Here is a 17,498-nt window from a genome sequence, read left to right on the forward strand (position 1 = left end):
TGTAAGGTATGCTTAATACTGAACCAACAGAGAATAAATATTTCCTGCAAATACTGGCTGGCTCTCCACTCAGTATTACTGGCAATGTGTTGATAATAATGTTAATCTTAAGTCCATGCAATTAATCCTCTAGGAATATATGATTGTTTCGAATGGTCTCATCTCCTCAGTTTTTCTCTGCTGCCTCTAAATATTTTATAGGTAATGAAAGCCAAACAGTCTTCCACTCAGTGTAAGAAGAGACCTTCCTGATGGGACCTAGCCTAATGAACCACAGTGAGATTTGTCTGAATAAATGTATGTTCAGCCCATTCCTTGTCTCCATGAGGTAAATTCTGCAGGAATGTGTTCCCAGCCCCTCTGTTGGCAGAGTTGGACCAGGTCACCATTACTTTTGTTTCTGATGGGAACAACACCAGCTCACTTTCATGGCCAGCCATGCGGACTCTGAAGCAGGTGACCTCACCTATGCTGTAGAAACTCCTTTCCCTTCCTTCCTGACTCCCTTAAAATATAATAACAACTATCCTTAGTGTGCCTGGGTTCCTTAAAACTCAAGTTGTTTGATTTGGGTTTATTAAAAGTACTGTATAATCCAAACTGTTCAATTGTCATGTTTCTCATCTCTGTATTGCAGGTTTGGGCTGTGGGAGTGTCGCAATGCTAGTGGAAGAGGGGAAGATTGATACTGCTAATTACCCTGGCTTGTATCCCAGGAACACAAAGTGCCACTGGCTCATTGAGGCTCCAGCAGAGTATGTTGTATAGGTAATAAAAGGAGAAACTGCACTTAAACCTCTGCACAAAGAACTGTTCAGGGGAATAATTCAATAAAATCCTGCCAGAAACATCTGTGACATGGAAGATTGTAAACTGTAAGGTTTCCAGGTCACTGATTCTTTGCAGTGCATATTTTGTCAATTAGACATCACCTCTGAACTCATGTATTGAGAGGCTGTGACTGTTGTAAGTGCTTGAAGTCTGTAGGCACCAATCTCATCTCAAGACGCCTTTATCTTGAAGTCCAGCACAGATATTTAGTGGTAAAGGGAAGGTAGAGATCATGTTGCAAAAAATATAGTCAGTCTTTTCCTGAAGACAGTGTCAAAACCCCATGCTACTCCTTAGCCTCATACCAAAGCATTTGTTCCTCATTGTGCAAGGGTGGTTTGACAATAGTTCCTGCTCATAGTACTGGCATGTCTCTTTATTGCCTGTTGCTACTCGTGTGCACCAAACATGCCACCAAGCTCATCCCAGCCCCTGATGAATCACATCAACATCTGACTCTGTTCAAAGCAGCAACATCTCTCCTCCCTCACTGCCTTGGCTGAGGGCTTGAAAAACTGTGTTAAACCTAAGGATGCTCGAGGATATGCAGACCTACTGGCTGGGTTGCTGCTGCTCTGTTGCTGTGAGAACGTGTAGTTTGGCTTAAAAACAAAACAAACAATGGGAAAATCACCTGTTCTCCAGGATGGCAGGAAAGGCTCTTGGAGGGGCATTCCACATGGGACACTGACCCTTCAGAAGTACAAGTAAAAGTGTTGCAGTAAAGATCACAGTTGAAATCCCTTAAGGTAAAGCTTAGGCCAGCCTCATACTCTGCAGACCTGTCTGTAGCCCTGCACACAAGGGAGCAATCAGGCCAAGATTGCCAACAGGCTGTTTTGATGCAAAATGTGACATACTCACCAAGGGAAGCCATGCTCAAATTCCTCTGAAATCTAGCTTTTCTGCAGCATATGGTTAAGAAGGGTGTCTCAGTCTTGATGATTCCTTCTTGCTTGTCCTCTTTGCAGCTGAAGTTTGAAGACGTTGTGTAACTTAGTCCAAGCTGCATTTATGATGCAGTTACTCTTCACAGTGATGATGAAGAAGAAAACCGGCTGGGTGAGTGCTAATTGTTTCAGTCTCAAATTAGAAGTCCATGTGGAAACGAGTGTGTTTTATCACCAAAACACTCTCTCTGTCTGGTAATGTGGTACTGGTGCTACTGAAAGGGCTTCTGCAGTAGCCTTGAGGCTTGCCCATCTATCTTGCCCATCGTGATGTGGCCAAATGGGCCATTGGCACAGGAGATGCCACATTCTGGTCCAAAGCTGTGCTTCCTCATGGAGAGCTGGCTGGTGCTGAGGGCCTGGATATCAGGCCATGGTCTCATGTTCTGCTGCAGGGCACAGAAGTGTGTGCTGCTGGATCAGGTCTCCACTCTGCATCTCTCTATCAAAGAAGAGAGCAAGAGCAACTTTGATCTAAGTGTTATTAAATAAAACAAATGTGCAAAGTAAGGCAGAGCAAAAGAGGGGTTGTTGATAGGTGTCTAGTACCACTGGAATGGATATGAATTCTTTACGAATTGAAGTAATTCTGATGGAATTTCATTATCAAAAAAGTGCTAACCTGAGGCATTGCTTTCCCACACCTTCAGAAGGAAATATTTTTAATTCATCATTTTAAATCTGCTTCAGCTTTATTAATGTGAGAATCGTTTTTTTTTTTTTAAATCTGTATTTCCAGATGTTCCTCCTACTTGGACAAAATGAAAGCATGTTGTAACATACCAACTTCTTTTTTTTTTTTTTTTTTTATTTAAATAAAGAGCTGCCAGGCACCACACTCACTTCAGCAGAGCTTGGTATCTGTTCTTAAGGTGAACAGCAAACTAGTGCTCAAAAGTGAAGATATTTGAATTGAATTCTGGCTACCTCTTTACAGGCCTGTATGTCAGCAAAAAGACAGAGTAGAGTGATGAGAGTCTGGTGCTCTTTTCTTCACAGCAGACAAGCTGGGAAAGAGGCTTGAACTGTCCTGGGTTCACCATTGACAAGTCATCTTTGCCAAACTCCTTCTATCTTTTCACCATCTATTTTGTTGTGGTAATTTAGTTGCATGTGTTTGCCAAATGCTGAATAAGTATTAACACTACATTTCCCTTGAAAAGAAATCTGGTTTGCATTGGAAATGAGTATTTAAATGAGGGGAAGAAGGCTAACAAATTTGGATCTGGAATCCTTCAGGGGGGAGCTTTCAGCATCCCAGAATGTTTCACTTGATGCTTTCCAGCACAGCTTTGTCATCAGAAATTCAGATTCTTACAGGAAAGTTCCTCTGGAATAAAGCACAAGCTTCCTATCCAGCTGCAGTTATGGGACTTCCAGATGCTGTGCAAACTGAATGCTCTCAATAGGAAGAAAAGTCTAGCAGATGCTCTATAGGTCCTCAACCTGTACATGTAAACCATTCAAGCAAGACTTTGCTTGCACCCCTCAATGCTGGCAAGCACAATTCTCAAGTGTGGAGGTTTTGTGCAACGAATGTCATTCATACTGTTGAAGATTACTTGTAATTCCACAATGAGAAAATTAGGATTGCTTTTGTGTACCTGTAGCATAACTGTAGTAGTTTAACTCTGGCTGCTATTGTTTACTAATTATAGAATAGTTTGAACTGGAAGGTACTTCAAAAGTCATCCAGTCCAACCCCCTGCCATGAGCAGGGGCATCTTCAACTAGATCAGGTTGCTCAGAGCCCTGTCCAGCCTGGCCTTGAATGTCTCCAGAGATGGGGCATCTACCACCTCTCTGGGCAACCTGGGCCAGTGTTTCACCAACCTCAATGTAAAAAAAAAACTCTCCCTCATGTCTAGTCTAAATCTGCCCTCCTTAGTTTAAAACCATTACCCCTTGTCCTACTGCAACAGGCCCTGCTACAAAGTCTGTCCCCTTCTTTCTTATAGGCCGCTTTGAAGGCTGCAATAAGGTCTCCCCAGAGCCTTTTCTTCTCCAGGCTGAACAATCCCAACTCTCTCAGACTGTCCTTACATCTGAGGTGTTCCAGCTCTCTCATAATCTTGGTGGCCTCCTCTGGCCCCTCTCCAACAGGTCCATGTCTTTCCTGTACTGAGAGCTCCAGAACTGGACACAGGACTCCAGGTGGGGTCTCACCAGAGTAGAGGAGCACAATCACCTCCCTCAGACTGCTGGCCATGCTCCTTTAATGCAGCCCAAGATACAATTGGCCTTCTGGGCTGCAAGCGCACATTGCTGGCTCATGTCACTGATTAACATTGCTTTGCAGGCGCTTCTTCAGCAGAAGTTCTCATTTCAATCAGAAAGTCACCAAGACTCTAGGGCTGTGGGTTTTTTTTAGAAACCTAGATTAGCTAAAGCTGTGAGTGCTCACAGGAGGACATTTCTCACGTTAGAAATACAGCTTCTTGTTCATTCCCTCAGCTAATCTCTGTGCATTCTCAACTCCCAAACCACTGCTGAGTCCAGAGAATGCCATGCTGGCACGTTTTGAAAGTGATAGTGAGAACAGCTTCAGAGGGTTCAGAGCCCAGCTTGCTTTTGTTCATTCAGGTTAGCAGAGAGATGCTTGCTGTGCCTAACAATGTCTGCATCATCTGCAGCTATTCTTAGATGCATGATCTTATTTTTAAGCTAATCCTGCTGCATTCTGTCGAAGTAACTTTAAAACAGAATAGCTGTTTGTGGCAAAGCAGCTCACTGAGAAATGGGATCCCATTTCTCACTGAGAAATGAGATGACTAACTTTTGTTACCTGAAACAAGCAACCTTGCTAATCCTGTCAGTCTGATATTCCCCTTGAAATCTCATCATAGATTCTTGATGCTGGAGGCTAGTCTGCTGTTGTTGCTTTCTCCTTTCATTAATATGTGCCAGCTGTTGCTGGAGGTGATGAATAACATTTCCGTTCCAGAGTGGGGACTTCTTTTGAGGGGACAAGCCACAGCTATTGACCCAAGTCAGAGCTAACTCTTATTTCCTTTCTTGTAATGGAGGCAGGAAGAGAAGATTCAGGATTAATTACTACACTGATGTTGCCTCTGAAAGATGTCCCCTTAGGCAAAGAAATAAAATTCTGCTCAGGTGATCTAGGCTGAGGAGCTTTCTTCTGACATATAAGAGGATTATACAGTGAGGCAGATAATTTCTGACCTCAGGTCCCTCTTTGCACACTTCTTGCATTAATGAAAAGTGATAGGCAAGTGTCCCATCTCTCATTTTCCATATGCATGGTGTGTCCTCTCTGTTCTGGTTGCATGCACTTCCTATTGGGAGTGGGGACACAGGGTAGAGGATGGGAAAGACCTGCTTTCAGTGCCTGAGCCTCATTTGCTCTCTGAAGTGCTCTCTTGCAGATGCCTGTGGCCTTCCCCCATTTACTTTCCAGTGGCTGTTCAAGTGTGTTAGTGGGACTGAGAAGGCCTATCCTCACTGTTGGCCATGGCATGCTGCCCTGAAGCTCCTTGGAGACCACCAGTGTCATCACCCTATATAGCAGCTGAAAGACACACGCTCTGTGTAGCTGTGAATGTGACCAAAGCATCCCAAAGCCACCTCAGCTCCTTTCCCCATGCTCTGCACTCCTCCTGCTCCTCCAGGCAGGGGTGCAAACAGCTGGAGAGCTATAAATTACATTCACACCTTCATGTCCTCTACAAAACCTTCCTTCTGCCCTTCATCCACAATCACTGGTTTTAGACAGGGCAGCAGGTTGGTCTTGCTTGTAAGAGATCCATTAAAGTTAATTGGACTATCTACTGTCAGAGCTGTAGCAAAACCAGAACTTACACAACATATTTGTTGTGGTGAGCAGATCTTGCTCAGCAGTCCTGGGAATAACTGACTAATTAAAGAAGAGCCAGAAGGGATGTATGACTGCTGAATAAGGAAGCTGTATGGCTGACTGTAAGTAGCTCCAATATGTTTGCTTTAATTATACAGATCCAATAAACTCTTGCACTGGACTGTGACAGCAGAAGAACATGACAGAGCCCTGAGAGAGTTAATAGAACAGGTAAAAACCATGCAATACCATTAAAAATTTTGACTTGTGTGTATTTGCCCCTACACTATTTCTCAAAATACATCTACATGCACAGATAAAACAGTGTTGACAGCAAGGCAAAACGACTGATATGCAGCATAGGTTGAGGAATGAGAAAGGAAATCTAGTGACTCTGGTCTCATTCAGTTAACTTGCAGTTTATAGAAGTATGTTTTATATCTGGTTCTTACTACTAGCAATAAAAAAGTCTTAAAATCTAACAGAGATGACTGAGTGTCCATAGCGTCTTACTCTCTTGATGCCGAGCAATATATCCGTCTATAAAAAGCCTGCTGATTTTTTCTTCCTAATGAGGGGAGGGAAGAAATAACATGTGGAAAAGAAGCACAAATGACTCACACCAGTCTTCTGCAAAAGCTTAGTGACTTGTGTTTGCACAATCAAGCAGTCAGCCTTCACTCTAAACTCAGGAGGTCTACATAATCCATTCTAACAATCTTCTCAACTGAAAAATTGAGAAGTGGGGGATTTGTCTTCAAAGTTCTTGTACCTTGTTTGTTTCTTTTTATGCCTTATTTTGAGCTTGGTCATTGCTTGTGGGATTTTTACCCTCTTCCTTTACAAGTATGCTTTCAGGATGCACTTTAGAGGGCTGCTTGTTCCTTCTCTGCCCTGGTCACAGGTGAAAACCACCACGATAAATCTCCACTTCATGGAATCATAGAATCATTTTGATTGGAAAAGACCCTCAAGATCATTGAGTCCAACCACTAACCTAACACTGGCACTAAACCATTTCCCTAAGAACTTCATCTACATGTCTCTTAAACACCTCCAGGGTGTCTCTTTAACACCTCTACCGTGTCCCTGGGCAGCCTGTTTCAATGTCTGACAACCCTCTATGTGAAGAAATTTTTCCAAGTGTCTAATCTAAACCTCCCCTGGTGTAATCTGAGGCCATTTCCTCTCATCCTATCACTTGCTACTTCAGATAAGACACCAACACCCTCCTCACTACAACCTCCTTTCAGGTAGTTGTAGAGAGCCATAAGGTCTCCCCTCTCAGCCTCCATGCTGAGCTATGACTCTAACATTGCCCTGGTGCACTGAGACACCCCTCTAGACTACAACACTACTGAGCCCAGTGCGTCTGCCCAACAGCACAAACACGTTATCTTCTTCACTGTGTCTAAATAGTCGATCATCAAAGAAGGTGGCTCTTCTGATTTCGCCTGTTTGCCTATTATGAGCAGAACAGACACTTTCATCTCATCTTTTACTCTTGTGCCCAGATCTAACCTTGAATTTATTTCCCAAGCAGATGGGAGCCCAGCTAGGCAGTTGCAGCAGACAAGTGCCTGTACTTGAGAATGAAATCTGTGAGAGAAATTACTACTTCATTTACCTGGAAGTATCACAGCCAGGATGTTCTGTGCTGGCTTTGTTTCTGTGGGAGGCCAGGAGTCCTGTCAGGTAAGGTAAAACTAAAGGTGAGCACTCTTGAAGGTGTCTACATATGGATTTTGGTGGACTTTCTGAGGGAAGGGACTGAGAAGGACAGAGGGCAGAGCTGTACATAGCAAGAGGTAGTTAAAAGTTCCAACACCTTGCTGTCTCTGGAGTGGATAGTGCTTGTAAGAGCAATAGATGGAGTCAATCAGTACGGGAGATATAGGCAATGTGCAGTATTGCTTGGAAATGGAACCACAGAGATTAGTAATATTTCTCTGGACTGTAATTTTAATGAGACCTGTGGAGGAGAGGTTGTTCTTCCCTTGCACTTCTCGAGTCCCATCTCTTACTCTAGTGAAGACACTTCCCATTGTATCTTGGCAATCCCTTCATAGTACTCTTTTGTCAAGATAAACTGTGAAGACTTCTATTGGTTTTGTAAAACTCTTGTATTCAGAGCACTGTTCAAGAACTAACTTCCTTGAAATCACAAGGCAAGTGAGTAAGAACAACTGAGTAAATAAAAGGCAAGTAATTCTGACTGAGGCACTGTCAAGTTAGAAAGTAGGTTCTGCTTAATATCACAGTCTTATGGCAGACTCATAAATTATGTGTAAGACTAAAGAGCACTACTCAATCATTCGCTGTCTGCAGCCTGTTCTCGGTCCTCACTCCATGTTGATAAGCAAGACTTTAAATTAGTCTCTTCATTGCAGGCTAGGGCTGAGTTGCATCAGCAGCAGCCCTGTTCTTGCACAGAGGATTTTTCTTGGGCAAATCTGACCTGTGACAGCTCTCCTCTTAGCTGCAGTAGTGTGGGGGCTAAATGAGATTACTGTGAGTCCTTTGTCTTTTGGTTCCTGGGGTGGTTCTGGTTGCCCTTTGGTTTGCAGCAAGGAAAATGAACTGTTTACCTTTTCAGCCTGAAGAAACCAGTGGTCTGTTCAAGGGTGAAGATTTTCCTAGACTGGATAAGACTGATGATAAAAGGTGAGTTTTCTCTAAGTGAGATGAGCCCTGAATATAACCCCTTTGTATAAAATATCCCAAGTGCACTGAGGTTTTGTCTGGCAGACTTTTTGAGGCAACATAACAGGAAGAACTAAAAATCCAGGTGATGTCCTGCAGAAAGTCTCTGCTTCCTCTTCTTCCTCATGTCTTCACCCCAAACAATGCTTACTATAAATTAGAATGGGAGTCTCAGAAGCATAAGTCTTGTATTTAACACTTCCGGTTCACAAAGAGAATATAATCTTTGGGCAGGTACTTTTCTAAGTAAAAAGTGGCTGCTTCTGAAAATGCCTACCAGCCCCACACTTTTGGGCAGAATAGCTTGGGACAATGCTGTAAACTGAAGTTGTGTGTCCATGTGTGCCTAGATATAACTAGCACAACATTCAAAAGTCTGCAGGATAAATTTTGCCAGAGAAATGCTAGAGAAAGGATAGCATATGCTAGTGTATAATGACTGATTGCATGAAAGTGATGGTATCTTACAAAGGGAAGAGGCCCCTATTCTTAAACTAGGGGTTTTCTTACGCAGAGAAATGAGGGGAGCAAACCTGTTTGAGGTGCTCCATGTGAACTCAGCATTGACATACTGCTTCCATGCCACCAGTTCTCTCCCTTCTTCTTTCCCAGAAGTTCCTCTCCTGCTGAGGTTACTCAGGTCAAGGTAATTTTGGCTTTACAGTTTCATTGGCAAATGAAGAAATCCACTGCATCAGCTTGTTTAATCTGACGGGATTTGAGAGATTTCAAAGAGCGACCAGATAGCTTCAAGTCTCCTTTTCCATGTTAAATAAACTGAATCTAATTCTAGAGAAATATTTCACTTTGGCTCAGAGTAGTTGCACTGGGAAGCTGCTGATGTAAAGCCTTTGTCTTCCAGAACTTTATCCCTCCTCCTTCCCTGCATGTGCACATGTACAGCCAAGTATGTAATTGTTTAGTGAACAGCTGTGATTGTACTACAGTATTTCCTAAGAAAGAGGAAAGAGCTAATCTTGGACGGAGTTTTCATGTTTCTGCACATCCTATATTTTATCCTATTAGTGCCAGCAGAAAATGGAGGACTTCCAGTATAAGTTGGGGAACAACCTATTAAAGAGCAGTGTAGGGGAAAGGGACCTGGAGGCCCTGGTGAACAGCAGGATGACCATGAGCCAGCACTGTGTCCTTGTGGCCAGGAAGGCCAATGGCATCCTGGGGTGTATTAGAAGGGGGTGGTTAGTAGGTCGAGAGAGGTTCTCCTTCCCCTCTACTCTGCCCTGGTGAGACCACAGCTGGAATATTGTGTCCAGTTCTGGGCTCCTCAGTTCCAGAAGGTCAGGGAACTGCTGGAGAGAGCCCAGCGCAGGGCAACAAAGATGATGAAGGGAGTGGAGCATCTCTCTTATGAGGAAAGGCTGAGGGAGATGGGTCTCTTTAGTTTGGAGAAGAGGAGATTGAGGGCCGACCTCATCAATGTTTATAAATATGCAAAGGGTGAGTGTCACGAGGATGGAGCCAGGCTCTTCTCGGTGACAACCAATGATAGGACAAGGGGTAATGGGTACAAATGGGAACACAGGAGGTTCCACTTAAATATGAGAGGAAACGTTTTCTCAGTGAGGGTGCCAGAGCACTGGAACAGGCTGCCCAGGGGGGTTGTGGAGTCTCCTTCTCTGGAGACATTCAAATTCTGCCTGGACACATTCCTGTGTAACCTCATCCAGGTGTTCCTGCACTGGCAGGGGGATTGGACTAGATGATCTTTTGAGGTCCCTTCCAATCCCTAACATTCTGTGATTCTGCTAAGAGGAATATATTTTTCTTCTTTCTTTTTTTTTTTTTTTTCCCTGTATTCTGAATAAAGTGTGCTGCAGTTATGAGCAGGAAATTAAAGTATATATTAAAGAAAAGAGCACGTTGTGGATAATCCTTCACTCTTGGGTCAGATGAGCACTTGGACTCTGCTGCTTTGTGCTGCAGCTGCCAGTCTTCGTCCCTTGTGGCACCATTCATAGTCCCACATTGACCTAACAGAAATGTTAGTACAGGTGCTGACTAAGGGAGAGCTTTCTTCTAAACTAAAACCAGTTAACAGAACAAGTAATCACTTGTATGGTAGCCAGGCCATCCCCACAGATAAGCTGAGAGCTGGCTGGAGATATTCCATACCCTTGGATCTGACACAACTGGCTGCCGACCACTGATTCTCTGAAGGCTGTAATGGCTTTCATGGATTTACTGTAGGTCAGGCATTTTGTGCAGGGAATTGCTCAGCTCTGTAGCTGTAAATCTTTCTCAGAGGTGGAGGCTGTAGAATTGCATACAGCTTTTACATATGGCACCATACAAAAGATTCAGAGCCCTGAGGGCTCTTTGAGCCAGATACTGACCATTGATTCCTTTATCTGTCTTTCATATGATTGCCTTCTTATTGAGGCAAGTGCTTGGCTGTGCTGACTCTTCCTGAGTTTTGTATAATATTGAACTGTCTCCAAGCACTCTGTGCCTCTGCTCAGATGCTAAACAGAGCATGCTGCTGGGAAGTAAACTGGAGACCTCAGCACAGGAGCAGCCAGAGAAGCTGCCCACAAAGCTGTTGGGGTAGATGTGCACACAGGGTGACTGCAGAACTGTGTGTGTGGAGCTGACGTGTGCCAGAGGCTGCAGCGCTTGGTTTGCAGAAGGTGGTGGAGCTTGTTCAGTTCAGAAGCAGCTGTAGGTAGAGCCTAGTAACAAGGTTGAGTCTCCTAACATCTTGATGTAAGTGGACACAGCTCTCTGGATTTTGTCCTGGGAAGAGTATGTGTGTGTGTACACAGGGAGATGGAGGGAGAGAGGAAGGGAGGGGGGCTGATGAGCAGACCAAGAGAAGAAAGACTCTGTTGCAGTGAGAAGCAATGGGCTCCCCTTGTGAGAAAGCCAGGGGTCTGTTAATACTGATGCTGCAGGTTTGGTTGCACATGGGAATATTGCTTCATCTGCTCTTTCTCTCCCTCACTATTCTTGGAATGAGGTATTTGGGCTTTTGTGTGTATGTGGTTTTCTGTTGTTGCTGGTTTTTTGTTTTGTTTTCAGTCGTCCATGTTTTAGGTTGTGTTTCCCAGGGCACGGACAGTTACTTAATCTCTTACGCATGTACCTAGCATAACCAGAGCTGTGATTTCAGGTGAGGTGCTCTGTCAGGTTGCTGCTGTCTTTAAAGCACAGCAAACAGCCCTGTCCTGCTGTTGTGCCTCCTCCTGCCTATTAAACATTTAAATGTTTCTCCACATCTAATATTGTGACAGTATTGGAGGAAGACTGATGAAAAGGCTGAAGTACCCCTGAATTACTGGTGACACTCGCTTTGGCAACTAATTGCAGAATGCTGTTGCTCAAAGCTTTAACAAGCAACCTGCTCAGGAGGGAATGTGCTACTGGCTCTGCTTGCAGACTTGTGCTGCAGCTGGGCTGTTGGCATGCAGCATGTGCTTTACTCCTCTTCCCACTTGGCATCCTTGCTGGTGCTCCAAGACATCACGCCACTGAGATAAAAATAGGTCCCCTGAAGCAATAAGCAACAGGAGGTGGGGATGCTTTTTCTCCTCAGGCAAGTGCAGCACAGCCAGCAACTGTGAGGGCTTCATTAACACAGCAGCGCCAGGGATGGTTTGTAGGGGCTGGAAATACACGTGAGGCTCTTGCCTGCACTGGAGAGGCCTTGTCTCGGCTGAGGCACTCATCGCTGGATGAGCTCCAAGTCATGGCAAGTGCATGGTGCTGTAATGACCTGAATTGGGATGTCATCCTCAATGCACTAAACAGTTTTTAAAATGAACTTAGAGACAAGCTCTTGTGGCTCAGCCTGCTGGGCTTTACCAACTTCCAGACCATTTTACCCACACCTGCACTGCCCTTTGGTGCTGTCCCCCTGTGCCAGCACAGGGTCTCCATCCTCCAGCAGTGCTGAATACCTGCAGGACCCTTGCTTTGTCTTTGTGCAAAGCTGTGTGATTAATTCATTGTGCTCTTTTTAAAACCTAAACTGGTGGAAGAGGTTTTAGTTTTTTGGGTTGGTTTTTGCTTTTTAAAAGATCTCATCCATCTATCTATCTATCTATCTATCTATCTATCTATCTATCTATCTATCTATCTATCTACCTACCTACCTACCTACCTACCTACCTACCTACCTACCTACCTACCTACCTATCAACCTACCTACCTACCTACCTATCTACTTTAAAGGTCATTCTCCTGGAGGAAGGCTACTTTCCCTATAACTCAGCCTGGCCAAGCTCTGCTCCATGGTGGGGTAAGCTTCATCATGCTTCCCTGTGTATGCCCTCAGACAGTTGCTGCTGCTGTGCAATGCCGTTCACACCGCCGCACCTTCCCCAGGAGGCAAATGTTCCTCATCTCCCTTCTGGATTTGGAAGATTTCTACTGAAGGGCTCAGCTTTCCCCATTTGTGATCTCAGCATCCCATGCAGGTAGGCAGAGACACTGTGTGGTGTCAGCATCCAGTCTGTGCAGAAAGCTCATAAATGTTGGTGTGGGTGGAAGCACACTTAAACAGATTTTAAGCTACTCTACAGAGGGTACAACTTCAAAAATTGCTGCCCTGGGAGGCAGACAACCCTATTATGGTTGGTACTAAAGGGACATGCAATTCTCATTAGTGATCTTGTTTTCACTCCTCCTGCTCAGTTATAACCACTTAGATGCCTCCAAATATTTCCCTGTTGATTTGGCCTCTTATTTAACAAGTGTCGAATCTGACTGCCCTGTGTGTGCATACAGCTACAGGCTAAGCCTGCTCTCCTCCTGTGTTTCTGGAGAACCAGAAAGTGCATAGACAAAAGCAAAATATTTCAGAACTCTTGTCAATGGCTGGTCACCAGATCAATTAAAAAAATATATATAATTGCATTTCTTCCTCAGTAATGAGTGAGCATCTGAGGTTGGTAGGCATGTTAGATTGGGTACTTGACTGGCCTGGTATTTGTTTATCTGTTTTTCAGGCATTAATTCAAAGCACAACTCAGAGCAAATTTGCAAGCAGGTCTGCTTTCCTTTAAGGCCTGGCAGCTCACTCGTTTTTGCTGTCTGGCTTGTGTCTGATGCCTGGCTCTCCAAGGCAAAGGCGACAGGACTGCCTTGTGGTCCTGCACGTTGAGAACTCCTGCGAGAACTCCTGCATGCTTGTACCAGCCTGCATGCTGGACCCTAAGAAATTATTCAACTGACAGGAATGGGTTTTAAACATATATATATCTGTGTGTGTATATATATGTATATATATATATATATATATACACATACATACATACCCTATGTCGGATTAAGCTTTTTATCAGATCCATTCATTTTGACCTTTCCAGTGGACCTGCTGTAGCTGTGCTCTTGCCAGTGAAATCAAGATATGCAGACTTCCAGCACGTTTGCTAATACTGGGGAAAGGGGAAAATAGGCTACAAAACCAACCAAACAAAAAACAACCAACCAACCAAACAAAAAACTCATCACAATAACAATGAAAAAAACTCTAGATATTGGAAAACCATTTTGCACTAACCTTATTGACCTATCTTTAATCACAGGCAGAACTGGTAGTTTTTGTAAAAAGCTCTTACTGTCTTTTTTAACGCTTTTGTCACTCAAGTGCACATTTATCCACAGAATGTGCATCAGGTGTGGAGTTAGAAGAGCCCCGGGGGTTTATCTCCATTCCTTCCTCATCAGCATAGGTGGGAAGCCCAGAGTGCTCTTGGATACCGTGAAGGGCATGGCAAATATTATAGTAAAGCATCTGTCAATAACATCATCACTGAACTGCCAAGAGGAGTTTCTTGGGTTTTATGAAGAGAGTCAGCAAGGAAGATTAGTGCTAGGTAGCAACAAATGGTCCAGCTGAGGACACTCAGTATTAGAAATTTCTCACTTTCACCTGGTCCAGCTACAGAAAGGGTTTCCAGCACCAAATGCATGGATCCTATGTGTCGCAACCTTCAGTTAACATTTAGAGCCCAGGCCATAAACTTGGCTGAAGATCGTAAACCCTGTGTCAGTGTGTTGCATTGGCTCAGTGAGAGAACAGCCCTCTCAATACACGAAGAAATAAGCTGTGGTAATTGGGAAAATCTTTATAGGCAATTGCCTATATAAGTGCCTTGTCACCTCTTGTACCAGCAGCTTCTTGTTCAAAGTCAACCTCCCTTCCTTCATCGAAGTGAGATGTAGGTATTATTTGCCTCTTGGAGCTGGAATGGATGACACTGAAGCGTTAGTGTCTGGGAAACAGACATTCCTGGGCAAAACCTATGGTATTCTTCACCCTGACCCTGCTGAGGTGCAATCCCATCACTGAGACAACATCTCAATGAACACAATCCACAGCATTAAAGAAAGCTAAAATAAAATTAAATTGAGAACTCTAATTTTCTTTACCCCAAAATCTAGGTTTCTGGAGGCCTGTGTGTTCATATGTGTGGCTTGCTCACATACTGCACATCATCCAGTTGAGTAAAATCCTCTGTATAGGTTTAGTTTATTGTGATTACAGATGTTATAAACCAGGTATACAGAAACATTTTTCCTGGGTAGGTATCCACACTGACACCCTGGTAGACGAAGTGTGGTGGAGAAATCCACAATCAGCCTTTGGGAGTCTTGTGGGTGAATTCTAACGTATGTGTTCTCCAAATATTTTCAAAATGAAGTGATGCCTTTGGAGAAAGTTTTGGGATAACAGGTATTCTGTGTAGACTTTCATCCTCCCATATCACACTGGTGGTGATGGCTAATGCACTCGGGAAGAGGCCCTATTGAACTTTTCTCTGGGTGTAGATGAGAGCTATGTGTATGATCATCATAACTCTCATATAAGGGAAATAAGCTGTTTTTTCCTGACACTTGAACAACAACACCCTTTTGTTACCAAATGCAGTAGTAATGTTTCCAGATGAAGACCTTTAGAGAAATAGAACATGACAGGAATATTTTATTTAATTAAGGAAAAAAAAAAAAAACCAAACAACAAAAACAAATAAACAAAAACTCACCACCAAATCTAAAGTTTAACATGCCAGTTAACTCTGAGTTAGGAGTGAAAGGACAGGAGAGGAGAAAGACAGAGGATGTGCTAAGGAGCTCTTAGAGAACTCCACAGATATCTTCCCCCAATAACTTATTTATTAGAGCACACAGAAAAATTCTAAAAGTATGTCTATTACAGCTGAGAATAACAGTTTAACTATCACAACTATTTCTATCCAAGACAGAGGAAAATTATATCAGAAATGGGATCATCAGTCAAACTTTTCCCTGAAAGGAGTCTGATAGCTCTCTGGAGCATTCTACAGCACAAGGACATGCTATGTAACAGCATTTGTAATGGCTGGCAGTTTTTCAAGGTTGGGTATATTAAACTAGATTCCTATGTCTATTTGTTTGCTAATATACTGAAAAAGCCTGTTTTCCTTTTTTCTTTTTTTTTTTTTCTTCCATCTCCTGCTGTAGAGCCCATGAGCAACAGAAGCCAGTGGATGCCTGTCTCTCAACAAAATTACTTCTATTGAGGAACCTAAAACATAGATTGGGACTTTAATGTCAGCACGAGCAAGAACTTCAGGACGATTGTGTGACAAGGGAGAAAGAGGCTGGAAAACTCAGACAGCTAGAAAGTAACCTGAAAACAATTTAGCATGCTCAACAACTGAAAGTACCTATCAGTGGAGACTGAGTAATGGCAAAAATTTCCTGTCCTATCCCATTTTCAATTTAAGTCCAAGAAAGAACCCATAAGTAGTCTAGCAGCTTTTCAGGATAGATAAAACAAACAAAATGCCTAGCCCCATAGACAGACTTTGAGCAGTCAATACTATGCAATGAACTGAACCCATCCTTGCTGGCCAGAAGTAGGACACTTCTTGCGAGACGGTGACTGGAGGTGCTTCCTACTGCCTCATCAGGAGGTGACTGCAGAGCAGCTACCTTACCAGCATGGAATATATCTCACATGTGAATAGTTCCCTGCTTTTTTGCCTTATTGTATGACTTTTGTCTACGTTTCTCAAATGGCATTTTTCCCGTGGTGATGGTGTGTTTGAATTTGCTTCTAGTTGTGCTATGAAACACTCTGCAGCCTCCTGTGGTCCACCAGAGCCCCGGACCTGTGGCAAAGGTGCTGCTCCACTCCACTGGCCCTGCTGCTTTCAGTGTTGAATACCTGATACTCAGGGTTCAAGGTCAAGTCAGTTGTCCAGTTGTTCAGTCAAGCTGTACAACCACTTCTCTCTAAAATGACCTTCTTGACCCAAGCTTCAAGAATGTACTAGCTTTCAAGATGCCTTTATGGGCTTTCTGGAGTTGTTCCATGCAGAAGTTCTCAAAAAATAAGTGAAAATAGAACTGTCCTAAGCTGTAGCCTGGATAAAAATGGCTGTTATGTAAATTCTGAAGCTTGAAACAAGCCTGAAGTAAGTTTGAGTTTTGTAGGATTATGATGAACGAGGTCTAGCCTGGTAGAATAAGAATGTAGTAGCTTTGCTAATTGGTTTGTCTTCTAATTGAATACACCTTTTTCTAAATTGACTCTCACTCATGATACACCCTTTCAATGGGAGTCATATGTTATCTAGGAATTGTCCTAGTACCCACTGAAATACCATATAAAAGTTACTAATAAAGCTGAATTTTATGCTCTATATTCTTACTCTTCCTAGGACAAAAACTTGGCAGTGCCTTAAAAAGTCCCAAGGAGATGAGCTCGGAGTTGTCACAATGCACGGATGTCATCCTTACAAATTGGGAAGCGAACATCCAGTCACCAGGCTGCCCCATGAGATGTGCAAATGCTGCCAGGTGAGCACCCGAGTTATTCTGGCTTTTGAAACTCACATGAAAATCTGTAAACATCTGTGATGTGGTTTTCAATAAATCTATAGATGGTACTTCAGTGCATTTCAGAAAATTGGGCAAGTTCCCCAAAGGGAGTTATGAAAGTTTGGGGACACCAGTATGTTCTTTCCAGCAAGCAGTAGACAATCTGACATCTCTGGGCAAAGCTCTCATCTTAAAACATGTCAGAGGCCTGAATATGGTGTAACTGAGGGGTTAACAATGGCAATGATAAACTACGTCACTAAAAATCTTCTGGCACTTTCATCTCTTTCCTTTTCTTCCTCCTTTATCATGCTTAGTTAGGATGAGAGATAACTTTCCATTCACATGGCAATAGCATAGACTTCTAAACT

General features: G+C 43.4%; 1 protein-coding gene across 1 annotated transcript in view; it reads left to right on the forward strand.

Annotated features, from left to right (window-relative positions):
• The window catches only part of OVCH1 (ovochymase 1), a 40,613-nt gene that overhangs the window by 12,312 nt on the left and 10,803 nt on the right, over positions 1 to 17,498 (forward strand). Inside the window, 18 exon segments of the mRNA XM_071803611.1 lie at positions 329 to 412; positions 415 to 456; positions 638 to 768; positions 1,803 to 1,893; positions 4,236 to 4,364; positions 4,812 to 4,871; positions 5,168 to 5,288; positions 5,754 to 5,826; positions 6,859 to 6,950; positions 6,952 to 7,023; positions 7,125 to 7,166; positions 7,168 to 7,211; positions 7,214 to 7,295; positions 8,192 to 8,259; positions 13,924 to 14,013; positions 14,016 to 14,135; positions 16,365 to 16,490; positions 16,968 to 17,106. Coding sequence (XP_071659712.1) covers positions 329 to 412; positions 415 to 456; positions 638 to 768; positions 1,803 to 1,893; positions 4,236 to 4,364; positions 4,812 to 4,871; positions 5,168 to 5,288; positions 5,754 to 5,826; positions 6,859 to 6,950; positions 6,952 to 7,023; positions 7,125 to 7,166; positions 7,168 to 7,211; positions 7,214 to 7,295; positions 8,192 to 8,259; positions 13,924 to 14,013; positions 14,016 to 14,135; positions 16,365 to 16,490; positions 16,968 to 17,106 — 1,606 coding nt within the window.

This window comes from Patagioenas fasciata, chromosome 1 (assembly GCF_037038585.1).
Source record: "Patagioenas fasciata isolate bPatFas1 chromosome 1, bPatFas1.hap1, whole genome shotgun sequence".
Lineage (NCBI taxonomy): Eukaryota > Metazoa > Chordata > Aves > Columbiformes > Columbidae > Patagioenas > Patagioenas fasciata.